Raw genomic sequence first — 27,532 nt, 5'->3', positions numbered from 1 at the left:
AAAAAAAAAAAAAAGCTTCCTGCTCCTAGAGTTAAGGAGAGGAAGTACTAGGACAAAAACTGGGCACTGGAGGATAGTAAGGTGAATTTGAATAGTCAGAGAGCTGGGAGAATAGCATATGGGTGAGGTGGAGGGTGGAGGAAAAGTACGTTAGTTTAGTGCATTCACTAGAAGCATAATGAGTATGCTAGCCCAGTTAGAGTAATAAATTTGTGTAGGCGTACTGAGAAATAAGATGGCAAAGACCGATGGGGACCAGATTACAGAGGCATCAAGCATCAAGACAAGTATTTGACTTTCCTTCACTGGGCTCTATTGACACACTGGAGGGATTTTTGCTGTAAGTTTTAATAATAACCTTGCTCTTCCAATAGTTCAGTCTAGCAAGTTGTCTTGTACCAGAAAGAGATCAGGGGCTGGGAGAAAGAGGGAACCCATCAGAAAGATTCCCAGCTCCCTGATAGGGGATGGAATCAAAGTTGGAGAGGAAATTTGAAGAAATATGTGAATTTAATTCACCATATGAAGGAAAGGGTTAATAGAATTTGATAATTGATGGATAAATGGTATTCAAGAAAAAGAGGACAGAGGACCTAAATTGTGGCATAATGGTGCTAATAATTAGAATATGCTCTTTTATGCTGTGATTGACATTTTAAGACTGCCTTATTCAATTATTTAGATATTCCCCACTTTGTTCTCTCAAACACTGAAATTACCTTTGAATTGTTAAGTAAAGGTTGGTATGAAAGGATATAGAAAAACAGCTGAATTGAGTTTTCTGGGGAAGATAAAGCCTAGAAACTTCTAAGTCAAGCCAGGCAGTTGTGTCTTTGTTTTACAGATGAAGAAGGAGTTGAGAGAGATTAAGAAATCTGTCTAGATTGTTAGAAATTATAAGTGGCAGGGCCTTGAGCAAGGGTCACAGGTGAATAAATGAAATGGGGAGATCTGTAATAGGTTATTTCCAGGATTGGAAATAGAGTCTTCAGGACTGTGCTCTGGCCTGGACTGTAGCTCTGTGTATCCCAGTGTGGCTGTATGGTTGATGGTTAGAGATGCTGGGACAGACACCTGACTTCAAAGGTTCTGTCTTCAATCCGTAAAGAGAGACCCTGAAATCAGATGAAGGCTGAAATGCAAAGACCTGTTAGGAACTGGACTGAGAATGAGAGAAGAAAAGGGAATGAAACAGACAGAAATCAAGTGCTTGCTTTCTGAGACTCTGCAACCTCAAGTTATTCCTTGAAACCAGTGATTCTCAACCAAGGGAAATTTTCCAGTCCCATCCATCCTGACCTCCCATTCCCACATTTTCAGGCAGGGGACTTCTGGCAGTGTCTGGTGATGATTTTGTTTTTGTTTTTGTTTGTTTTTTAAAGCACAAACTTAATTTATAGTCTTTCAGCATGGCCAAATAATGTGCTAAGTATATTCCCTGGTGGCTCAGACAGTAAAGAATCTGCCTGCAATACAGGAGACCTGGGTTCGATCCCTGGGTCAGGAAGATCCCCTGGAGAGGGGAATGGCTACCTACCCACTCCAATATTCTTGCCTGGAGAGTTCCATGGACAGAGGATCCTGCAGGTGGGCTATAGTCTATGGGGTTGAAAAGAGTTAGACACAACTGAGCTACTAACACACAAGAATATTCATATACATTTATCATTTTATTTTTGTAAAACTCTGAGTTTGGTGGTATTATTCTTTTTTCCCTTTATTCATTTTTAATTGCAGTATAGGTAATTTACAACGTGGTGTTAATTTTAGGTATACAGCAAAGTTACATATAGTATACATATACACACACACACATATATATATATTCTTTTTCAGATTGTTCTCCATTATAGGTTATTGCAGGATATTGAATATAGTTCCCTGTGTCTGCTATATAGCAGGTGCTTGTTGGTTCTCTTTTTATATATCATAGTGTATATGTGTTAATCCTTATCTCCTAGAGGAAATCATAGGCAGAACATTTTTTGACACAAATTGCGGTAATGTTTTTTGGATCCATCTCCTAGAGTGATGAAAATGAATGCAAAAATAAGCAAATGGGACCTAATTAAACTTAAAAGCTTTTGTACAGCAGAGGAAACCATAAACAAAATGAAAAGACAACCTACAGAATGGGAGAAAATATTTGTGACAGAGAAGGGGTTAATTTCTAAAATATACAAACAGCTTATATAACTCCATGTCTGATGATGTTTTTGGTGCTGGGGATGGGGGCATCCCGGGAGTCAGGGATGCTGCTAAACATCCTATAGAAAAGCATAGTCCAGGACACCACACCCCCAACAAATAATTATCCAGTCCCAAATTTGAGAAATTCTACTCCCTCCCAAGGCAAAAGCTTACTGCTAAACGAAAAGATTCAGGCTGTTGCACTACTTCTTAGCCACCTGAGTCTCAGTCTTAATAAGTGTGAACTATAAACTGTTGTGAAGGTCTCATTATAAAAAGGTATTAAAAAACACACAAGAATGCTTGGTAATGATATTTATCTAGAAAAATAAAATCAAAGTAGAAAAGGTCCAAGGTCAGATCTAAGTGGACATTTTGAGAAACGAAAGTTGAGTTGTGCTTTAATTCAATAGAAACTTGAAGTTTCATGAAAGGACAGAACTAAAGTGTGAACTCAGTCTTGTCAAAGGGAAGGTTGCCTTGTGAGAACAGAAGTGGTGCAGTTACTTAGGAAACATTGAAACAGTTCCTCAAAAGGTTACATATGGAGATACCATATATGACTCAGCAATCCCGCTCCTAGGTGCACACCTAAGAGAATTAAAGACTTAAGTCCTCAGAGAAATCTGTGCAGGAATGTTCATAGCGGCATTATTCATAATATCAGCAAAGTGCAAGTGACTCAAATGTCCATCACCTGGCAAAAGGATAAACAAAATGTGGTCTGTCCACACAATGCAACAACATTCAGCCATATAGGTAGATAGATAGACTGATACAGATAGACGGATACAAGCTGCTACCTAGAATGAACCCTGAAAACATTATGTGACGCAAAAGAAGCCAGTACAAAAGGGAACATAACATATTATTTCATTTATAGGAAATCTCCGCAGGCAAGTCCGTAGAGACAGAAAGCAGATTATTGGTTGGCACAGCTGGAGGTGGGGGATTCAAGCAATTGGAGACTGATAGCTAAGGTTACAGCATTTCTTTGAGGGCTCCAAACATTTTAAAATTAATTGTAATGGCAGCCTAACTCTGTGACTATACTAAAAACACTGAACTGTACTTTTTACACAGATAGATTGTATAGTCTGTGAGTTTTATCTCAATAAAGCTGTTTCAAAAATATAACTAAATAAAAGCAAAGTTAAATTCCACAGCAGAAAATAGAGGTAGAGGTAATTGGCCATCAGAATGATTCCTGGAGCAAAGCAGGGTTTGCTTTGGAGTGTGGAGAGCAGAAAGCACTCAACCTGGGTGCCTGACAGCTCAGCCTGGGTGCCCGACCCCTGCGTTTGAATTCTGGGTCTACCCCCACAGTAGCCATATGAGCCTGGACAGCCTCTCCAATTTTGTTTAACCTTGTGTAACATGAGGGCCCTAAAACTTGGCCTCTGGGAACATTGTGCAAATTAGGAATTACATATTCAAAGTGCCTGGCTCATTGTACATATTCAGTACTGTGTGTATTGTTAGCTGTTTTTACAATTGGGCCGTGTCTCACATTTCATCTGCAAGTTTGGTTTTGCAAGGATGGAAAGTGTCTATTTTTATATTTTTTTATGAAGAAAACCTTCTAAACCTCTTTAATGCTCTCTGTGAAAGACCTTTTATACCATTGCCTTAGGCTGGATTCTGGAACTAGGAAGCAGTTACTTTAAGTAATGAGAGGTGGGGGGGATGTAGAGGGAGAAGTGGAAAAGAATGAAAACATTTCCTATCCTTTATCTCAGCCTGAACAGTTTGATAGTATTAAAAAATAATTACAAATGTTGCACAAGGTTTTTAGAAACTTCACAAATTCTAGGACTTTACATAAGAGAAAAGAATCTGTGATTCTCGCATTTAAGCTAGTTCCAGTGTTTTCTCTTTGTTGTCATTTTTTTTAAAACTTTATTTTATTTTAAAACTTTACATAATTGTATTAGTTTTGCCAAATATCAAAACGAATCCGCTACAGGTATACATGTATTCCCCATCCTGAACCCTCCTCCCTCCTCCCTCGCCATACCCCGCCTCTGGGTCGTCCCAGTGCACCAGCCCCAAGCATCCAGTATCGTGCATCGAACCTGGACTGGCGACTCGTTTCTTACATGATATTTTACATGTTTAAATGTCATTCTCCCAAATCTTCCCACCCTCTCCCTCTCCCACAGAGTCCATAAGACTGTTCTATACATCAGTGTCTCTTTTGCTGTCTCGTACACTGGGTTATTGTTACCATCTTTCTAAATTCCATATATATGCGTTAGTATACTGTATTGGTGTTTTTCCTTCTGGCTTACTTCACTCTGTATAATAGGCTCCAGTTTCATCCACCTCATTAGAATGGATTCAAATGTATTCTTTTTAATGGCTGAGTAATACTCCATTGTGTATATGTACCACTGCTTTCTTATCCATTCATCTGCCGATGGACATCTAGGTTGCTTCCATGTCCTGGCTATTATAAACAGTGCTGTGATGAACACTGGGGTACACGTGTCTCTTTCCCTTCTGGTTTCCTCAGTGTGTATGCCCAGCAGTGGGATTGCTGGATCATAAGGCAGTTCTATTTCCAGTTTTTTAAGGAATCTCCACACTGTTCTCCATAGTGGCTGTACTAGTTTGCATTCCCACCAACAGTGTAAGAGGGTTCTCTTTTCTCCACACCCTCTCCGGCATTTATTATTTGTAGACTTTTGGATCGTAGCCATTCTGACTGGTGTGAAATGGTACCTCATAGTGGTTTTGATTTGCATTTCTCTGATAATGAGTGATGTTGAGCATCTTTTCACGTGTGTGTTAGGCATCTGTATGTTTTCTTTGGAGAAATGTCTATTTAGTTCTTTGGCCCATTTTTTGATTGGGTCATTTATTTTTCTGGAGTTGAGCTGTAGGAGTTGCCTGTATATTTTTGAGATTAGTTGCTTGTCCGTTGCTTCATTTGCTATTATTTTCTCCCATTCTGAAGGCTGTCTTTTCACCTTGCTAATAGTTTCCTTTGATGTGCAGAAGCTTTTTGTTGTCATTTTTAACAAAACGGGAACAATATCCTATATACTATATTTCACTTAATAAGATATCACTACCACTCTTGGAATTATGATTTTAATGACTACATTATATTTCATATAATTATTATTAATGGTAGTGAAACTTTCATTTACAATAGTGACTGCTGCTGCTGCTAAGTCGCTTCAGTCGTGTCTGACTCTGTGCGACCCCAGAGACGGCAGCCCACCAGGCTCCCCCGTCCCTGGGATTCTCCAGGCACGAACACTGGAGTGGGTTGCCATTTCCTTCTCCAACGCATGAAAGTGAAAAGTGAAAGTGAAGTTGCTCAGTCGTGCCCGACTCCTAGCGATCCCATGGACTGCAGCCTACCAGGCTCCTCCGTCCATGGGATTTTCCAGGCAACAGTACTGGAGTGGGGTGCCATTGGGTGAAATACTTTGGATTTAATTTGACAAGAGATGTGCAAAACCATACAAGAAAAATGTTAAAACACTCATGAAAAGCACTGAATAATACTTGGACAAATGTAAAAATATATCCCATTCTTGAATGGATAACAGCATTATAAAGATACCATTTCTCCCTTAGTTATAAATTTAATATAATCTCTGTAGTAACATAACAGTTTATTTTATGGCATTAGATGCATTATACTAAAATTCATATAGAAAAGCAAACATTCAGGGTTGTATTCTGTATTATCAAATACAATACATCTGATTCACCTAAATTATTGCTATTGGAAATATTAGCAGTTGTGAATTTTTGCTATCATAAATGATATTATAAATGATGTCATGAACTCTTTTCACCATAAACCTTGATTGCAGTTTTGTTATTATTTTAGGATTGATTCTTCTAAATAAAATTCGTGGAAATGAGGCATTATATTTTTAGGGTTTTTGATACTTGTTGGTATACTGCCTTCTAGAAAGAATGTATCAACCTTTGAAATTGCCTGATTCCTCTATATTCACTAAAATAAAGTGTGTATATATATATATAAATTTTATATATATATAAAATTTTCTATTCTTTGCCAGTCTGGGAGATGACAAATATTATTTAATATCACTTTAAAGTTCAGAAGTTTTATGTTTGTTATCATCCAACAATCATTGCAGAACCCAAGCCCCACCTTTTAAGTCTCAGCTTTTAAATCACCCCAAAGTGGCCCTAAAAACCCTTTTCTTCTATGCCCAGAGAAATTTCCCCAAGGAGGTTCCTTTCCTCAAGGGTAATGCTTTCCTGTCCCCTTCATTTAAAATTTCTATTTTTTTCAGACCTGTTTATCTCAGAGAGGTTTTTGGAGGAAAGCAACCTGATAGAATTGATTTTCCCTAATTTGTGAATAATTAATAACACTTAAACCTGTGCCTTTAATAGACTGTTCTTAAAAAATAAACCTGAAGAGGCTCCAGGGGTGTTATTTTGGATCCATGAACAGAAGGATGGGGACAGAGAGCCCAGGGAAAGCAGATATTTGGAGAGAGGTCTGTCACTTTACTCACCTTGGAATCTGTGCCCAGGTCAGCTCTTCAGAGCTGGTCTTGTTTTTCTTAGCTTCTTTCTTTCTTCTTTTGAAACCACTCATGGATTACTTCTCAACCCAGGCTGCACAATTGAATCTCTGGAGATCTTTGAAACTTCCAAGGCCTGTGGGCACCCCATAAGTCTGCCTTAATTAACCTGGTGTGGGGCCCAGAGACCTGTCTTTTCAAAAGCTCCCCAGGTGATCCCTTTGTGTGGTCAGCAGCAAGAACTACTGTTCACATAATTTTCTTCTAAGAGCTAAGATTTCACACAGGCTCCCCCTGCAGGGACTAGGGACCTTGTAGGAAAAGATCAGAAAAGATCAAATCAAAAGGAAAAGCAGACCAGAAAGAAAAAAAGAAAGAAAAGAAAAAACAACTCACCAACCAAGTGATCCCTTATTGTAACCTGAAGCTTTTAAAGACAGATAGTGACCTGGGAAAGGGTGGGGACCCCAAAACAGAACATGCAAGCTACAGCCCCAGCCCTAGCTCCAGTCCTGCCTCCACACTGAGCACATTGCTTCCTCAGCCCTGTGTCTTCTGTACAGCGCCCTGATGATGGGTCTATAATTCGACGGCACACTCCCCCTGACCTCTGTCTGTATCTTCTTTCCTACTTTGTCCCTAATGTTTAGCTGGGCACTTAGAGGATATTTTTTGGTGGCTCAGATGGTAAAGAATCTGCCTGCAGTGAGGGAGACCTGGGTTGGATCCCTGGGTAGGGAAGAAGATCCCTTGGAGAAGGGAATGGCTGCCACTACCAGTATTCTTGCCTGGAGTATTTCATGGACAGAGGAGCCTGGCGGGCTACACTCTGTGGGTCTCAAAGAGTCAGACATGACAGAGTGACTAACTTTTTTTTTCACTTTAGGAGCTATTTTCACCCTATCTGTTGAGCTAGTTACTGACTCCCTTTTAGCCTAGCCTATGGTTTACCTGAAATGAAATCTCATCTGTTATGCAGAGGTATTTAAATTGGTATGCAAATAGCAGTAAAAGGAGTAAAGACCCACCCCTGGCTATGCTGCCCAATGCCCTTGACAGAAGTCAAATGTTCAGCACCAGGAAATACCTTACAGACCCTCTGCCTCATTAGCAGAATCCCTGTTGCTGGACCCCACTGGCCTTTTGGGGGGAAGTAGGGCCTCCAGGCTGAGCAGCTTCTGTGTTCTCCTCTCCACCCCAGGCAAATGTTCAGGGCTGCAGTGAACACTGGCTGGGAGGGAGCTGGCCCTTACATCTGGGTTATTCAGAACAGATGGAGCACAGCTGCCCCTGTGTATCACAGCTGGGCTTCGAGCCTGGTGCTGCGCTTTCCTGGGGGCAGCTTCTATGGCCATTGGATGGCTCAGAGGCAAGGGCTCTTTAGTAGCCATTCTGAGAAGCCCTGCAGACCTCTAGTCTGATTTTCAGTGCTTTCTCCCCAGCTGGTTTCTCAGGGACTGTCCCAGTAGGCACTTTAAAGACTGAGCTCCAGAAATAGCTCCTATCTGTCCCTTCCTCTCCATCTTCACAGCTGCTACTTTGCCTGAGACCCCCATCATTCTGTCCCCTGGGGCCTGTGCACATGTCAGGCCTCCCCCCACCCCACGCCCCGTTCTGCTTCCGTCCTTGCTGCTCCTTGTTCCTGCCCTCGGTCACCAGAGTCTTTGAATGTGTGCCTCCAGCCAGGTCATCCCCATGCTGATGTTCTTGTTTAGTCGCTAAGTTGTATCTGACTCTTTTGTAACCCCATGGACTGTAGCCTGCTAGGCTTCTCTGTCCGTGGGATTTCCTAGGCAAGAACACTGGAGTGGGTTGCCATTTCCTTCTCCAGGGGAATATTCTCAGCTCAGGGACTGAACCCTCATCTCCGGCATTGGCAGATGGATTCTTTATCACTGAGCCACCAGATTCTAGATCAGTGATTTCATTCCTGGCTGCATATTAGAATCATTCAAGGGACTTTTAAAAAATGCAGATGCCCAAGGTCCCTTGCCCAGAGATTCTGATAGAATCTTGGGTAAAGTGCCCTCCGGAATTCTTTGTCCCAGGATAATGGTGAAACATTTCCTTAACCTGGTACATGAGGCCCCTGGGTGACCAGACCCTCTTTCCATATAGCTTCCTGTTGTCCTGTACTATGTTTCATTCCAGACCTTAGGCGCTCTGGTCCCTGGAACTCTTGAGAAATGAGAAACTCTTGCTCAGTTTTCACAAATTCCTAAAATTGTCACCACTTTTTCTGTGAAGTATTTTTGAGACCCTTATATTGAGTTAGGTCTTTCTTCTGTATCCCTGTACTACTGATTCACCCAGAATTGCAAGCAGGGCTGTTGTCTGTTTGCTTCTCTAAGCCACTAGCCTGCAATTCTCCAAGGACAGTATTGTAAACCTCTTTGCCTAAGTCTCTTCCATCTAACTGTGGATTATCCCAGATGAAGTGACTATCCACTCTCCCAAACACAGGGGCAGGGGAGAGGCATGCGTTTTATGGTTGCTGTTCTGTTCTTTTGTTTTAGCAAACATTATTGTCTACTTTGTGACATGGGCTGTCCTACAGGTCCTACTATATTAATGGATATAATTCTCCCAAGACCCTAGAAGTACACTCATTCTCTCTATTTTTCAGGGGAGGAAAACTGAGTCAATAAGGAAAGGCAGGTAACTTGGCGCGTAGCAGGGCACAACACGTGTCTGTTGAGTGAAGAAATGGGTGGCTCTCTGCTCTGGTTACAAACAAATCTTTGTGACCGGACTAGGTATTAGGACTATGTTTCTTTCAGTGAACACTTTGCACAGACTGAACCTTAATAGATGATAAACATTTTGTAGGAGGGCTTCCCTGATGGATCAGAAGGTAAAGAATCTGCCTGCCAATGCAGGAGATGTGGGTACAATCCCTGGGTCAGGAAGATCCCCTCCAGAAATGGCAACCCACTCCAGTATTCTTGCCTGAAGAATTCCATGGACAGAGGAGCCTGGTGGCCACAGCCTATGGGCTTACAGAGTTGGACACAACCGAGCAAGTAACACTAACAATTTTGTAGGAAATAGTTGAAACCCTCGTGACTTAATTCCCAAGGCACTTTCCTCAACAAAGGACGTTGGCAGTGTGGTGTAGTGTGAACCAAAGGCATCCAGGGCAAAAGAACAAGAGAGAAATATACTATAAATAAACACCCACTATGCCTACAAGCTACATACCCTGGGAGCTTTCCTGCCTGATCTCAGTGGATCCCTTACCAATGACATAGAGTAAGAATTATATTTACAGGAGATAAAACCAGAGCTTGGAAAGGTAGGTGACTCAGCCAGTGTCACATAATTAGTTAAGGAAAAAGACTGGAATTAAACTAGTCGGTTATGTCCCTTTCAACAACAGGAGGCTCCTCTGCCTGGTGTATCATTGGAATCTCTAGCTTTCCTAATTTACTTTTGCCTCTAAAAGCAGTTTTATTTTACTAAAACATATATATGCCATGTTTAGAAAAATGTGAGAAAACTAAAATTGCCTATAATTCCACTACTCAGAGATTAAAAAACACTGGGAACATTTTGAATTTTTTTAAAATCTTTTGACTCTGAATTTATATATCAATAAGTCAATAAATGTTTTCTATAGCCTTGTAGTATATGAAGAAGTGTTGCCCATTTTTTCAAACCAAACATTAGAAGTGGTTAAGCAACATTCTTTATTTTAGGCATAGATGAGTTTATTTTATAGCTTAGTACATTGTGACTATTTGCTCGAAGCTCCTCCCAAATTGTCATTTCTTCTCAGTGTCCCTTGGTGCTTGAGATGGAAGGCCTTTTCTGTACTGTTGCCCTTTCCCTAATGGCAACTTCACAGCACAGCAGCTGTTACAATGAGTGGCACCCTCACAGTCTTTGGCATTCCATCTCCCCAACTTATTGTCTGAGTCAGGGGTTACTCTTTCCCCAACTTACCAGCAGAACCAGCTGAGATCTAGGCAACTGAAGGCCTGTGTGGAAAACAACTTATAGGTTTTTAAGGCCTTATTGCCATTGTATTGATTAAAAGAAAGCTCTTGGGCAGAAACTTGTTAACTGTACTATCTATTTTACTGCAAGCATGCAGGCTAAATACTGAGACTACTTGTAAGGTATCTGATAATCCTCTTCTTAGGCTCTGAGACCTAGTGTGAAGGTATATTCTATGGTTCAGCTCCCATTTAAAAAAACAAACAATAGAATTAAATGGTAAAAAGAAAAAGATGACTCCCGGGAAGCTGCAAAATGAAGAGAGCGTCCACTCTAAGTATGTACATGGACCACAGCAGGCAAGAGAACTTCCCTTACTCTTTGCAAACCTGCCCGAGTCAATCATCACTACGCTTGTCCTCCCTGTGTTTTTTACAGGAAGGGACTTGAATGACGGCTTGTGGCATTCAGTTAGCATCAATGCCAGAAGGAACCGCATCACTCTCACGCTGGATAACGATGCAGCATCCCCGGCTCAGGACACCAGCAGGATGCAGATTTATTCTGGAAATCGCTACTATTTTGGAGGTAAATTCCCCAGCTTTTGCGGTTGAAAAAAGGAGGGAGGGAGAATGCAGTGGGCACTTATTTCACTACAATGATTCTTTCTGTGTCAAATTGACCATTCTCCCAATGCGCACACACACACACACCACATCCCTATCCTCAAGCTCAAAATAATGAGAAGCAAACTTTTCACAGCTGTACAAATTATCTAGGTCAGTGCTGAGGGGAAAAAAAAAAAAAATCTAGCTATAAGAGCTCGTGTTATGTAACACATCCAAAGGAGATTTTTTGTAGCCATGCCAAACTCTGTGATCATATTCCAGAGTAGAAACTCAGTTGAAAACTCAGAGAAAGTCTACCGAGAGTCAGCAGTACCTGAAAGAGAAAAAAATCCAGATGGGAATGCACAACCAGCATCCTCAGCTTTCTCCATCACTTCTCAGCTGATTTGCTTTCTTAATGCCCTACCCATCCCTTCCTCACATCCCTGGAGGCCATGCTCATGGAGGGCAGCTAGAAGGAAGACCTAGAAGGGCCATGAATTTATAGCTCCACAAAGAGCAGCCCCCTCCAATGCTAGGAAATTTGCCAAATATGAAAAGGCAAGGGCAATCTGGTAAGGAGGAGAAATATATAATTAGGCTTTATTTTTATAGCATATGTGCATTTTTATCTAATTTTAAGGGTATTTTTTTTCATTAAAACTATCCATGCCTACTTTGTCAATTGTTGGTATTATAGAAACAGTCTTTAACGAGTAATTAATCTCAGCAGCTGTCTGACCTTGAGTAACACACTCATGGTCCCTGAACTTCCTTATCCAGAATGTGGGGAAACAAAGCAGAATTGCTGGGAGAGTTCAGTGAGTCAAGGTTAAACCTGCAACATCGTGCTTTCTACATTAGAATGGGCAGACTGGTTTCACCTTTTGTAAATATGGGCATCTGCTTTGGCCTGGTCTAAAGAGAAGTATCCTGTAAAAAGTACAGTCTTTGAAATAGAATTTGTAAATCGCTTCTCTCATACCTTTGACATGGGGTTATCTTTGAAATATAAAAGGGACTTGGCAAAGAGGCAGTGTACACATCAGGGTGTCCTAGGAGGGAAGCTGACTGGAGTGCTTCCTTTGTGGTTTGATTTTAGGACCCAGAGCCTCTGTCCTTCACTCCAAATCTCCATATTATGCCCAGATAACAAATTCCTTTAGAAAGGGAACATTTTCATCCTCTGTAATTGTTTTATGTGCCTTACATCATTTAATTCAGGCACTAACTTTGTGAGGTAGATAATTTGAGCTCCATTTTACAGATAGTAACACTGGTGTTTACAGAGATGAAATAATTTGTGTGAGTAGTAGAAGCAGGATTTAACCCTAAATCTGAGTTCTCCATGCCCTACTAGTGACAGCAGAAGGACGTACTCTAAAGACGGCAAAAAAAGGGTCTTGGGGGCCCCAAAGATAAGTCTCACAGAATGTATAATTTCGCATCATATGCAATGTTTCATTGATACAGAATAAAGCAATCTTATATTTATTTCTGGGGGAAATAACATTGAATTAATTACGTGACTTAAGTATCCAAAATGCCTCAAAGGCAAAATAGCTCCCTTCCCCCAGTAGAAGTGTTTTTAGACGCGGGTCTTGTGAGACTCCAGGCTGAGGAGGGAAGATTTATCTGAGATCTGAACAGTGTTTAAACAAACGCCCCACACGTAGACTGTAAACTTAAGGCAAGTGAAAAATGAGTTTGAGTAATAATCGTCAACTTACATAAATTCTCTCTACAGCTTCAATTAGAAGTTGTAGCGTCTCTCTTCATTTTATAGTGTGCCTGTGAGCTGTTAACCAGCTGCTGGGCTTCAGCCCAGCAGTGACTGTCTATTAGAGATGGCTGAAATAATTCCCAATTATTTATGGGTTATTGCCATGTTTTCAAGCTTGCATTCCCATATGCTCTGAACCTATTAAAACCATTGGAATGGAGTTTATAAAGAGCACAGGCACCCATGCACGTCTGTGACTCTATACCTGGCAATGAGAAGTAGTTATTCTCTGGTTGCAAGCTATGCTCAATTAGTGTGATGCGTATTTTTTAAAACAACACCCTTTAAAAAGGTTATGGTGTTAAACTTTCATATATGTGATTACAGCCCTATAACTGTGCATTTAAACTCTTAGTTCCTTTAGCATTTGGGTTTGCTTTGCATATCACTTCAAAATTCCAGTTATGTTCCTGTATATACTTTTCTCAGGAACTAAGCCTGATAATGCTGACAATTAACCAGACAATTACTCTGCTACCGTTCTTACCCAAAGCGTAATTTTCTTTGAATGTGTAATTCAGAATTGAATTGTTCATTTAAAAGTGTGTTTTTAAGACAGAACTGAAATTCCCAAGTAGTTATGATATGTTGCTTTCTTGGGCTGAGTGAAGTATACCACACAAAACAATAGCAAATGGCTTACAAATAGGGAAAAAAGAAATAAGAATGAGATAAATGCAATGGCATCAGTATCCCCTGTAACATATTTTGTTTTCTGTTCTATACAGTGATTAAATATGCCCCATTTTGTACCAGTTTTGTCCCGTCTCTGAGAATGGTATGATTTACAACAAAAAATGTGTGCACTGCTGTGAATGAAAAAATATTGAAATAATTAGACCTTAAGGTCTTCTGTCAATAGGTCACTAAAGTAATGACTGATCATTTCAGTATTCTTCTTATTTTTTTTTTCTCTGTCCCACAGGGTGCCCTGACAATCTCACCGATTCCCAATGTTTAAATCCTATTAAGGCTTTCCAAGGCTGCATGAGGCTCATCTTTATTGATAACCAGCCCAAGGACCTCATTTCAGTTCAGCAAGGTTCCCTGGGGAATTTTAGTGATTTACACATTGATCTGTGTAGCATCAAAGACAGGTAATTATTGTCTCTTCTCCTCTGTTCTCCCACCCCATTCCCATTCTCACTGTTCTAAATATGAGTTTCTTTCACCAAAATTCAAATCCACTGACATCAGCCACATTAGATATAATTGAGTCGCCTAATGGAATATATTTCTAAAAGGATTTCAGGCCCAGGGAAAAATGTTTTAAATAAGTTGATTTTCACTTGCAGTAAATGGGATATGCAAATTAAATCAAAATACAAATTTGTGAAAGGATTAAAATTTTATGCATAAACAACATTTGATTACTTTGAAGTTAAGAGGGAAGTGAAAAGGAGGGAGGGATTGCAGTTAGGAATAGCAGTGTGTGTCCCTTCACACAGACAGATGAAATCAAGCCCTCTGGGATACCTGTAACAGAGGTTTTGACAGTGTCCAGTAGTTCGGTGACTCCCTGGAAGCCTGATCTTTGCTGTTACCACCCCTCACCCACTGCTTCTTTTACCGGAGGAGATCAGACCCTGGACAGAGAGCAGCACTTCTATTTCACAACTTAACACCTTTAGCAACACTTCCCTTTCCCTCTTCATTTCTCCTGGGCTCTAGCTCCTCTTTTATTTGATGTTTCTGAAATTGAGATTTTGAATAAGAGATTCAGAGACTCGTTGCAGGAAATGAAAGAGGAGGGGTTCTGAATTTTCAGCAAAGTTAATCATGGGGCCCATGTGTTCTCTCTAGCACTTTATCTCCTTCCTTCTGCCCGTGCTACTCACCCAGGTCAAGATGCCCTTTGCTGAATGAGTTAGCAATACGTGTTAAGTGTTTGCCTCTGTGTTGCTGGTATAGAGTCTCTGCTTATGTTTCAGGGAATTAATTAGACATCACCATAAAATGCTATCAATATCCAAGAAGTATACCTTTATTTGTGAGATCTATGACAGTGGCAGAGGAGGTCAGGACAGCTTTCAGGAAGTGATGTTGAGCTGAGTCTTACAAGATGGGCAGGCTTGGCTAAGGGGCGGGGGTGATGGTAACTCATAAGTTGGAAGGATGTGGCATGCAAAATGCCATAAGAATAGGGGGATCATGGTTTGCAAGCCTTTCGTCTACCCAAGACGCTTAGTTTTCACTTAAAAACCTCTAATATGGTGATGCATCTTACCTTTGAAGGTTTATAGTAGTTTAATTGGCTGTTTATTTTTCTTAGGAGCCTGTAAAATAATGTCATGTCTTACAGTAAATGTTCTTAGATTCCACAAAATATAGGTCATGGTGATAGAGCATATGATGTGAATATGGCTGGGGATGTGCGTCAATTATAAAGAGCTTTGCATGTGTATGGCATTTAGCCTGATGCCCTAGGAAGACTCAAGAAGGAAGGCAGTCAGATTTGTTTGGTAAAAAGAGTATTCAGGAAAAGTGAGAAGGATGCATTGGAAAAGAACCAGCCAAGAGACAGAGAGGTCACTGCTCCAGTCTGGGGGAACAATGATGAGAAATAGTAGGTGCCTGTACTGAGCATCACAGAAATCAGCTCTGCAGACCATAATCTCCTCTCATGCTCGGAATGACTGATAGAATTCGGTGGAACTTTATATGCATGTTTCTCTGTTAATACCACTCCACATGGGATTGTCAACAAATCACACAGACTTCCAGGCTCTTCTGCTTCATTTTTTTCCTATTTGGCCAGCTGGAAAAGTGGGTAATAAAATGCATGCTTCATTAGAATATGCCAGTTTAGAGATCTCAGAATAAAAGATATCTTGCAGAATGGTTGTCATTCCTATAGTCGTTATTAATGATAAGGGATTGGGGGGTATCCCACTTCATCAGACAGGACAGCCTTTTGCAAAGTGTAGATTGATGGAAAATTTATCAATAGGGATCTCTTATGATTAGTTAATTTCTAACTGAGGGTGCTTTCATTATTTTTGATTACATGGGATGCCATTGCCATCTACTTTGCATCATTACTTTTGTGTAATTGTAGACTGTATAATTGTATTACATACAATAGTGTTTTGGTTAATTGTATAATAAGGGATTGTGTTTAGTTTAGTGGGTAAGTGGGACATTTTTCTTGATTTACCAGACAGTCTCTCTAACAGAAGGGAAACTGGTAAAAGGCTTTGCTTAATTAATTATTTCTTGAACTTCTATTTAACATTTGGTTGGAGAGGGGGTTGGGGTTAGAAAAACAGGTGGTTTCTGAGTTTTGCATTTTATTTTTAACATGCTAGTCGATGTGAACCTGATTTAAGGACAAGTGCGAAGGAAGTTGTGCCTTCAAGGAGCTTGCCACTTGGGGTGGGGGTGGGGTTTGTGGGGACACGTGGGGGTAGAGAACAGTCTGGCTGTGTGTGGCTTTTTTCAGAAAAATTTAGTGAGGTTTAATGAAATTCAATGAGTACTTTAAAACATTAGATACTTTAAATCTTTTTGATTAAAAATGTTAGTTTTCATTAACTATGATTCCTATTTTATCTTTTATTTGTGACAGTGAGCTTTAACACTTCAGAAGAAAATTTTGTGAAAACACAACAAATAATTTTGATTTTTAAATTTCCTACCTTTAATATATGCTTTTGATGAAAATATATTCAAATATCATGGAGAAGGAAATGGCAACCCACTCCAGTACTCTTATCTGAACAATGCCATATTCAGAGGAGCTTGGTGGGCTACAGTCCAAAAGAGTCACAAAGAGTTGAACAATGAGCAAATAAGCACACATTCCAATGTCATACTTTGAGTACAGTTGTATTTTATTTTCATAAAAATATTTAATTTTATATTGGAATATGGTTGATTTACAACATTGTGTTAGTTACAGAAAAGTGATTCAGTTATACATATGCATAGCTGATTCTTTTTCAGAACCTTTTCCATTATAGGTTCTCACAGAATATTGAGTATAGTATAGTACACAGTACAGAGTTTATAGTAGGTCATTGTTGGTTACCTGTTTTATATATAGAAGTATGTATGTGTTAGTCCCAAACTCCAAATTTATCTCTCCTCCCCCCTCTTCCTTCTTTGGTAACCGTAAGTTTGTTTTCTCTATATGTAAGAATTTGAGCAAACTCTGGGAGATAATGGAGTACAGAGGAACCTGGTGTGCTAAGTCCATGGGGTCCCGAAGAGTCAGATATAACTTAGCCACTGAAAAGCAACGAAGTCTGTTTCTGCTTTGTAAATAAGTTCATTTGTATCATATTTTAGATTCCACATAACAGTGATGTCATATGATCTTTTTCTTTCTCTCTGATTTACTTTATTTAGTGTGATAGTCTCTAGGTCCATCCATGTTGCTGCAAATGGCATTATTTCATTCTTTTTTATGGCTGAAGTTTTGAGTAAAAGCTGGGAGAGTTCCTTCTCAAGGACTGAAGGATTTAAACCAATAATTTGCATCTCCATAATGGGCACTTTGCTGAAGCTTCTGGCCTTGAGGAAGAAAGGAGGTGGAGGAACTGGACTGGCCCACAGCAGCCCTGGCAGCAAGGAACATGCTGGCTTTAGGAGGCTCTTTGGAGGACTGCCCAGTGTCTGACAGTCCAAGATCAAGTTGAGAGAACCCTTGAAGAAATCACAGTTGGGACTTGACAGACCCCAACCACCTTCAGTACTCTTTATACCTCTAGAATACGATGCTCAGCCACCATCTGTCCTTTGCAGGCTAAATCTCCAGTCTCATGTTCTCCACACCCCAAAACATGGTTCTTCATGGGCTAAACTTACCTCCTGCACGCTCTTGGGCTTAAAGTAGGCCAAACTTGGTATTATAAACCATCATCAAGCAAAGTATGCTTACAGCGGAATCATGCCTTTGGTTATTTGACCTCATAGACAGACACTGAGTGAGTGACAGACACTTTTAAGTGAGTGGCCATCTTAATAATAATAAGAGGCATTCTTATTGTATCAATATATACTTTAGTAGAATAGGATGTAGTAAGAGCTATAGAAGGCAGGAGGGCATGAGAACACTAATATCCCATTTTTTCAAGGGAGTAAACTAAGATCTGGAGATTATGTCCACTTTTTCATGGTCGTAGGACTGAAATTTCAATCCAGAGTTAGACACTGCCAGGGTTCTATCCCTTGTACTATCTACCCAAAAGGATCTGAACTGGAAATGGAAGTCACTTTGTGCCTGTGGATCTAAATAGGTAACCTCATATTCATACAAAAGTTGTTCAGGGATGTGCCATATATTAAATCTCTTGTAAACCTTAGGTGCCCAATGAGCTTCCTTTTAAAAGGGAGGCATTCAAACTGGTATGCAATGTCAGGCAAGGTCTTTTTTTTTAATCTACAGTTTTTCTTTTTATTATATATGTTGCAAGTGTACAACATAGTAATCACAATATTAAGGTTACATTCCATTTATAATTATTATAAAATACTGGCTATATTCCCCATGTAGTACATTATATCTTTGTACCTTATTTATAAATTTTATTTTATATTAGAATATAGTTGATTTATATTGCTGTGTTAGTTTCAGGTGTACAGCAAAGTGATTCAGCTATACATATGCATGTATCTATTCTTTTCCAGATTATTTTCCCATTTAGGTTATTGCAGAATATTAGGGAACTCTATTCAGGCAAGGATTTAGTGATGTAAGGATGTCCCACTTTTGCTGGCCCAGGTCAAGGAATGCTTCTTCCTAGGACTTATGTGGAAGAATCCAAGCAGTTAATTCCGGGAGCCATATCCGGTCCTGCAGGGTTCAACGTCCAGGGCCGAAGAAACTAATCACCAAATGCTGTCTAAGACTTCATCCCAAGATGAAAAAGGATCCAAAGTGTGAAGCCAAACTTAGAGGAGCAAACAGGGATGCTGATGAATCAGTGGGGAAGTGGAAGTCACACCTGGAGAAAGTCATCAATTCCAGTGCAGGTGGCAGTGGATTTGAGAGGCACGAGAGCATGTTTAATTCCCTGTCTGTTACTTGTCAGCTTGAAATAGGATGCATAGGATTTAAGCTTTTTTGTCTGTCTCTTCTTTTGCAAAGCTAGGATAATAGAACCTTTGTCTTGAGAGTTAAATGAGAGAGCACAAGAAGTCAGGCACTCAGTTGTGTGTCCAGTAGACAGTAGATGCTCAGTGATTTTGCCATGTGAATTCCTAGAGCCTATGGTTTGCTAACTCTCCCATTTACACGGGGAGGAGAAGCTCAGGTCTCCCTCTGATATTTCCCCACTATGGCCAAGGTATCTCCAGTAGTTTCTGCGCTGGATGCCCATAGATAGGCCTCATGTGCTGTGCTGTGTTTAAGTCACTCAGTCATGTACAAATCTTTGTGATTCCATGTACTGTAGCCTGCCAGGATCCTCTGGGGATTCTCCAGGTAAGAATACTGGAGTGGGTTGCCATACCCTCCCCCAGGGGATCTTCCCAACCCAGGGATTGAACCCAGGTCTCCTGCATTGCAGGCAGATTCCCAACCATCTGAGCCAACAGGGAAGCCCAGAGAGACCTCATATGTACCCTCAGATCAATGCTCAGTGATTTTCCTTGGGCTTCAGTTCTCTTTGAGCTACACCTCTGAGGCACCAACCATTCCCTATTAGGAAGATATCCATTAATTTTGGTGCCCAGGTCCAGTGATCTCTGGATTTTCCTGAAGAGATCACCCAGAGATTCTTTAGGAGAATCACTGGGCCTGGGTAGGGTAAGGTGAGCATGTGATGTGTCCAGGGCACACAATTGGAGGTGATTCTTATTTCCAGGTTCATGCCTGTTCATGCCTGCAGACTCTGAATTTACATGAACCTGGGAATGAACCCCTCCTTAAATTTTACTGGCAGATCCCAGACTGCATCAGAATCACTAGGAACGGTAGTTAGAACCTAAATTGCTGAGCTCCACCCCTAGAATTTCTGATTTTTACTGTGGGCCAGAGAATTTGCATTTCTAACAAACTCCAGGGTGCTACTGGGACCAGACTTTGAGAAGCACTGCCTAAACCCTCCGATCCTAGAGGCAGTGTGATTGCAAGGATTGCCTATAATAATGGAGCAAGTATCTAGGTGTTGCTCCTACTGGGCTCTCAAGGAGCTGCCTTCCTGATCAGAGTCTTAAAGGGCCTCTAGAAAGTTCCAGAAGCTCTATCTCAGTCTTCCTCTTCAAAGGTCATTGAAATGAGTCCAAGGGACACTTTTGGTGGCAACTGAATTCCATCTTCCTCCAGACTTCCCTTTGGCACTCAGCCTCTCCTCTGCTTCCCACTACAAGCAATACCTTTGTGAATACAAACGAAAACAGTCAGATCTTCAGAGGTGTTTGTGTGAAGGGCTGTTTTTGGAGGAAGGAAGGTTGGGTTTGAGAACCCAAGCACAGAGAGGAGATGCCAGAGTTTGGGCAGCTCCAGCTGCCAACGAACATTACTTGTCTTTTTGTTATTTTGAGGACAGTTATTTTATTTGCTGGTCCCTCTGAAAATCAGAGCTTGGTTTTTCCTTCTAGATTAGGCTCAGCTTTTGTGGGGGTCAGGGAGGGTGTGGCACCATAAAAATAAGAGTGACCTCACCCATTAAAAATATTGCCAAAAACCTTAGTAAAGATCAACCGAGGGACTTCCCTGGTGGCCCAGTGGTTAAAAATCCACCTTGCAATGCAGAGGACCTGGGTTTGGTGCCTGGTCTGGGAACTAAGATCCCTCTTGCTGCAGGGCGACTAAAGAGTCTGTGCACCACAGCAAAAGATTCTGCATGATGCAGCGAGGATCCCATGTACAACTAAGACCTGATGCATCCAAAGAAAAAATTATACATTATTTTATTTTATTTTTAATTTAATAAATTAAAAATAAATAGATGAAATCTCTCTAAAAAGAAAATGGGCAGAGACTGCTGATCACACTGGGTCTTCTGGTGCCTGGTAAAGGTTTCCTGGAAATGGGTCCCATTTCCTGTGTTCCTTCCTTATTGGTGATATTGCAGATGTTCCCTGGAGATCACACAGCTTAGATTTTTTCATAGAAGGAGATAACTGTTTTGTGGAGTGTGGCAAAGACAGGTACCAAAGAGGGACCTCTGCTCCTGGGGCCTTTGCTGTAATTTCCTGTAGAGACAGTTTTGCTCTTAACATTTTCTAAAATGAAACAATCTGTACTATACAGTAGCTCCTTGTTGGTTATCCATTTTAAAGATAGCAGTGTGTGCATGTCGATCCCAAACTCCCAATGTATTCCTTCCCCCTTCCCCCAACCCTTCTGGTCTGGTCAGTGAGTATGTGCTCATTTGTGTCCAGCTCTTTGCCACCCTAGTCCACCAGGTTCCTCTGTCCATGGGATTCTCCAGGCAAGAGTACTAGAGTGGGTTCCCATGCCCTCCTCCGGGGGATCTTCTCAACCCAGGGATTGAACCCAAAGCTCTTACATCTCTTGCACTGGCAGGCAGGTTCACCACTAGCACCACCCAGGAAGCCCACTAGCCTGGTAATCATAAATTCATTCTCTAAGTCTGTCAGTCTGTTTCTGTTTTATAGGTAAATTCACTTATATCGACTCTGCTCATTCTTAGGTAACAACCTCAATGGGAAAAGAATTTGAAAAAGAATAGATACATGTATATGTATAACTGAATCACCTGTCTGTACACATGAAACTAACACAGCACTGTTAATCAACTATAGTCCAATATAAAGTATAAAGCTAAAAAATAATAAACAATTTGCTTGTTCCAGCAAGTGAATCCCATGTGGGAAACTGCTTTAAGTTTCCTACAGCCAAATAAGTTAGGAAATGTAGCTTCTCATTCCATAATGATTTCCTTTTCTTCCAACACACATTCTTTTAAGAAACTTCCTACAGTTTGGTGGTTGCTCAGTCATGTCCAACTCTTTGTGACCCCATGGACTATACAGTCCATGGAATTCTCCAGGCCAGAATACTAGAGTGGGTAGCCTTTCCCTTCTCCAGGGATCTTGCCATCCCAGGGATCAAACCTAGGTCTCTTGCATTGCAGGCAGATTCTTTACTGGCTGAGCCACAAGGGAAGCCCATAGCATATGCTCAACTCTTTGGTCAAGATTCTTACCTTCCTGGTTCAGAGTTGGGAGTCGTGAACACTGAACAAAGGGAAATGTTCAGTGGGATGACCTCTAACAAACAGACTTCTGCTAAAACCCACCCAGTGTGTGTGTGTGTTTGTTCAAAACAGTAGGCTACATAAAAATCTTACATAGCAGGGTAATGCATATGTTTTCCATTTTCTCTCCAATTGAAAGCTTGTACATTGGGTGCCAGAAAAACTACTGTAAGGGCACAGCCCACACAATCTAAGTTTCCAACTCCAAAGTGAGAAATGTTACAATATGGTGTGTTCTCCCTTATCTCATGGGATGGGCCCTCAATCCAAACAAGAGCACTTCTGCTGTTTTTATTTGTCATTTGTAGTCTATTTCATGGGGGACATGGAAAGGTTATATTTTACATAACAGTTACTGAGCAAACATTCTCTGAGTATGATTTCATTTAATTCACTCCACAGTTCTGCCAGATTCTCTAAGTTCTTCTCAAAGTGTAATTCCAGACCAACAGCCCCAGAATCACCTGGCAAATTGCCCTAACTGCATATCCCGAGGACCCATCCCATACTTTCTGGAACAAAAGCATGGGGGGCAGCCTGAGTGCTGCCATCCCCGGGCTGATTCTGATGCACACCCAGATTTAAGAGCCATTGGTTTATTCATTAGCATTATTTAAGAAATAAGAGCTCTTCCAGTGCTTATGAAAATTCGGTTATCTGCTCAAGGTCACATTTTTGGTATTTGATGGAGCCAGGATTCGAATCTTGATTTCTCCAATCCTTCAATGCATATTCATATAGAGGGTTTATTACCTAGAGGCCAGGGAAAGAGAAAAGACAGGCTTGTGGAGCCAGAGGAGGTCACAGGAGTATCACAGAGGAAATGAGGTTTCAAGAGGAACTGGGAACATGGACTGGGTTTAGGGTGGTAAAGTAGGACTCTTCCAGGTAGGGTGGAAAGCATAAGTCTGGGCCTCTGAATGGGTGGCGTGCTATACATTTGTTTGCCTTGATGGGAAAGGCTGCTTTGACATTAGTGTGTAAACAAGAACTTAAAGTCAAAGCCATAGGGAACTTGGCAGCACACAGTTTAAAATTTGAATAACAGATCATATTAGTAGTTAATTCTTAAATAATGCTTCCTGTGTGCTCGGACCTCATAAATGTGTGTGTGTGTGTGTGCGCATGAGAGGGGGGGGTAGATCATAGATAGACAGATAGATAACAGATGGTAGGTAGATAGATACACAGATCCTTACTGCCACCAATGAAGTAGGTAAGACTGTTAACTCCATTTTACAGAATGAGATTGAAGCAGAGTGGCACTAAGTAATGTGTCCAAGGTCACGCAGCAAGTCTATGGCAGAGCCTGGCTACAGACCAAGGAGTCTCGTGGAAGAGATCAGACCTGTCCCTTCACTGCACTACCTCTGACTTTTTAGCTAGGAGGCATCCTACATGCTTCAGCAGGACTGCAAAGTAGAAAATGATGTGTTTCCTTCTTGCATTCATGTCACAAATGTTGTACTAACCCAGGAGGAGAAGGGATATGAGCTACGACGGATGGGCCAGCACTGAAGCCTGAGGGGTTGTCATCCATGCCGTTCCTTGTCAGAACCTTGAAGCAAGCACACTGAAAGAGACTCAGAAGCTGAAAGCTTCCACCAAGAGATCACCTTTCTCTCTTTCTTTGGGCTGATTAAGGAATAGAGGAGCCACCTCAGGACTAATTTGTCAGGGCCGTCTTGGGTTGGTAGATTTTGAGCTGATTTGGGAAGAACATCCTCCCCATCTAGAACTAGACAGGGAAAGTACTGGTTTATTCATCCACACCTTTAATAAGGGCAACTCCCCTCACCTCTCTTAGACTCAGCTGAATGTCAGCAGGAAATAGGGGCTTTGGAGGACTTGATGCCTGGGTTTGATTTGCATAAATGACTTTGAACAACTGCATCTGTGTTCTGTGGCCAAGCTCATCTCTCTCATCACTCATTTGCATAAGAAAATGGGATCATTATCTTGATGGAAAACAGCACTGGTCTCCCTGTGTGTGGGGAAGGGCATCAGGGTCCCTTTGCTTCATGTATAATTATGCTGACAAATCAAGGTTAGCACTTCATTCTGTCCCATCTGAAGATGGTGAGTCTCTTCCCTTGCCAACTGGTCATCTGAAATGTTTGTGCTGAAAACAAAGCCAGAGCAAGATCTGCGTGAATAATGACAAGCTCTTCCAAAGATGAGGGTTTCATTCCGACAGCTCTAGGAATGAGGCTGAGGTGAGATGTCTGCATTCAGATGCGGGTAAGAATATGCTGCTCTGAACAAATAGGTGCTTGGATCATTCCTCCTAAGAAATAACTGTCCAAGAATGGCTGATGTTTCAGACAACGCAGCAGGCAAGGAAAAATTCTGATCTAAAATGAAATGTGAATAAAAGCTTGTTTGAGGTTCTTAAGTTACATCTGTGAGGCACTGTTTATATTTAAGCCTGCAGAAAACATTTCTAAATTAATAATAAGAAAAGATTCTTCCATATTTACTCCTTTCATGCAATCATGATCAATATTTTTTACTGAAGTATAGTTGACTTACAGTGTTGTGTTAATTTCTGCTGTACAGCAAAGTGATTCAGTTATACATATGGTTGTTGTTGTTCAGTCACTCAGTCATGTCTGACCCTGCGACCCCATGGACTGCAGCACCCCAGGCTTCCCTGTCCTTCACTATCTCCTGGAATTTGCTCAAACTCATGTCTATTGTGTCAGTGATGCCATCCAACAATATCATTTTCTGTCACTTTCCCTCCCTTCCCCTCTTGTCCTCAATCTTTCCCAGCATTGGGGTCTTTTCCAGTGAATTGGCTCTTTGAATCAGGTGGCCCAAGTATTGGAACTTTAGCTTCAGCATCAGTCCTCCAATGAATATTCAGGGTTGATATCCTTTAGGGTTAACTGGTTTGATCTCCTTGCCATCCAAGGAACTCTCAAGAGTCTTCTCCAGCACCACAGTTCAAAGGTATCAATTCTTAAGCACTTAGCCTTCTTTGTAGTCCAACTCTAACATCCCTACATGATTACTGGAAAAATCATCACTTTGACTATATGGACCTTTGTCGGCAAAGTAATGTCTCTTTTTTTAATAGGCTGTCAAGGTTTGTCATAGCTTTTCTTCCAAGGAGCAAGAGGTCTTTTAATTTCATGGCTTCAGTTACTGTCAGCAATGATTTTGGAGCCCAAGAAAACAAAGTCTGTTACTATTTCCATTGTTTCCCCATGTATTTGCCATGAAATGATGGAACCAAATGCCATGATCTTCATTATTTGAATGTTGAGTGTTAAGCCAACTTTTTCATTCTCTTCTTTCACCCTCTTCAGAAGGCTCTTGAGTTCCTCTTTGCTTTCTGCCATTAGGTGGTGTCATCTGCATGTCTGACATCTGCATGTCAACCTGCATGTCTGAGGTTATTGATATTTCTCCCGACAATCTGAATTCCAGCTTGGGCTTCATCCAGTCCAGCATTTTGCATGATGTACTCTGTGTATAAATTAAATAATCAGGTGACAGCCTTGACATAATCCTTTCCCAATTTTGAACCAGTCCATTATTTCATGTCTGGTTTTATATATATATTCTTTTTAAAATACTTTTGTGATGGCTTAGCACAGGATATTGAATATAATTATCTGTGCTACATACTAGGACCATGTTGTTTATCCATTCTATCAATCATGATTTTTTACCAATTTAAATGTTTTGGCCATGCTATGTAGTTTGTGGGATCTTGGTTCCCCAACCAGGGACTGAACCCGTGCCACCTGAATTGGAAGCACAGAGTCTTAACCACTGGACAGCCAGGGAAGTCCCAATCATGATCTTATTTAACTTCCATCCAAAACCCTGATAAGGGCTGTCCATCCATTTTCCCATTCTCCAAAGAGTGTCCTTCTACACAGCCAATGTCATATTCAGGTTTTTCTCTTCTGCATGGATGTCCACTTGCTAGGATGCTGAGGTGAAGTACCAGTAGCCTTGAATACTGTTTTTATTTAGTCTAAAAGAATTCATTGGTGATGTACTGTAAGTACCATTTACAGATTCATTTGGAAGAGAAAAGGAGCTTAATATGATTTTAGTTGGGAAAAAAAGCAAATCTGACCTCTGATAAAATGTCCTCACCCATTTCTACAGTGAAACCAAAATTTAAAATTAGCCCTATGTTATTTTAATCTTGTATTAAGATATATCACAGGAAGTTCACAGGACAGGAATCCAGCCTCCTAGGTTTTCCAGGGACATAGACTTCTGAATGCTGAGTTAGACCCTCTGCTCCCTGCTTCCAGGACATGGGCAGTGTGATAATATGCCATTCAATGCAACTCTCACAGCGCCCAAAGTGAATATTGGCTTCCCAGCTTGGCAGGTGAGGAAACAGACTTTAATGTATATTTAATAATTTACCTCCAAGTGAAAGCAAACTCAGGGTCTCAAGGTGGTGAACCCCTTATGTTTACATTTTACCCTAACGTTGGACTTAACTCCCTCCTGTTTCGGCTCCCTCAGTTGTCAGATGGGGACAGTGCATCTGTTTTATCACTACAGGTTGTAAAATAAGAACTAGGTGATACCATTACTGCTTCCCTCTTGGAATTAGGCAAGGACTGACTGAGATTAGGAGGATGAAAGTTCTTAAAGTTAAAAGTAAGATGGACAGAAATGGATGGGGCTGTACATGTCTCAGATTTTTAGATAACCCATATACAGGCAGAAAAGAATGACACCTTTCTGAATAATTTACCTACCTATATAACCTATTTTATTTTTCAGATAAATGATTAATATTTGCACTTTGTTCAAGTTATAGGTTTAAAATATTCCCTCCAGCTTTTGCTTCATCTTATTTTTAAATATATGTGGTAAAATCTTTTTCCTTTCAAAACTCATAATTTTCTTTTGTTTCTTTTTTAAAAATTTTATTTTTGGAGTGTAATTGATTTACAGTGTTGTTAGTTACTGCTGTGCAATGAAGTGAATCAGCTGTATGTATACACATATCCCCTCCCTCCTGAGCCTCCCTCCCTCTCTCCTATCCCACCCCTCTCGGTCATCGCAGAGCATGGAGCTGAGCTCCCTGTGCTCTACACAAAGTTCCCACTAGTTATCTATTTTACACCTGGTAGTATATATATATATATATGGAGAAGGAAATGGCAACCCACTCCAGTATTCTTGCCTAGAGAGTCCAGTGGACAGAGGAGCCTGGTGGGCTGCTGACCATGGGGTTGCACAGAATCAGACACGACTGAAGCGACTTAGCATGCATGCATGCATTGGAGAAGGAAATGGCAACCCACCCCAGTACTCTTGCCTGGAGAATCCTAG

General features: G+C 40.9%; 1 protein-coding gene across 2 annotated transcripts in view; it reads left to right on the top strand.

Annotated features, from left to right (window-relative positions):
• Positions 1-201: 201 nt before the first annotated feature.
• CNTNAP5 (contactin associated protein family member 5) overlaps positions 202-27,532 on the top strand; it is a 459,549-nt gene continuing 432,218 nt past the window's right edge. For both annotated transcript variants that reach the window (XM_086367026.1, XM_086367025.1), the window contains exons 1-3: positions 202-340; positions 11,091-11,240; positions 13,969-14,140. In XM_086367026.1, the coding sequence (XP_086223152.1) occupies positions 11,204-11,240; positions 13,969-14,140 (209 nt within the window). In that variant the 5' untranslated portion in view covers positions 202-340; positions 11,091-11,203. The remainder of the gene's footprint in view (positions 341-11,090; positions 11,241-13,968; positions 14,141-27,532) is intronic.

The sequence above is a fragment of the Bos grunniens genome, chromosome 2 (genome assembly GCF_055505025.1).
Source record: "Bos grunniens cultivar Pamir isolate PY7600 chromosome 2, Bosgru_T2T1.0, whole genome shotgun sequence".
Taxonomy (NCBI): domain Eukaryota; kingdom Metazoa; phylum Chordata; class Mammalia; order Artiodactyla; family Bovidae; genus Bos; species Bos grunniens.
Note: the sequence above shows the minus strand (reverse complement) of the source record. Positions and strands in the feature narration are given on the sequence as shown.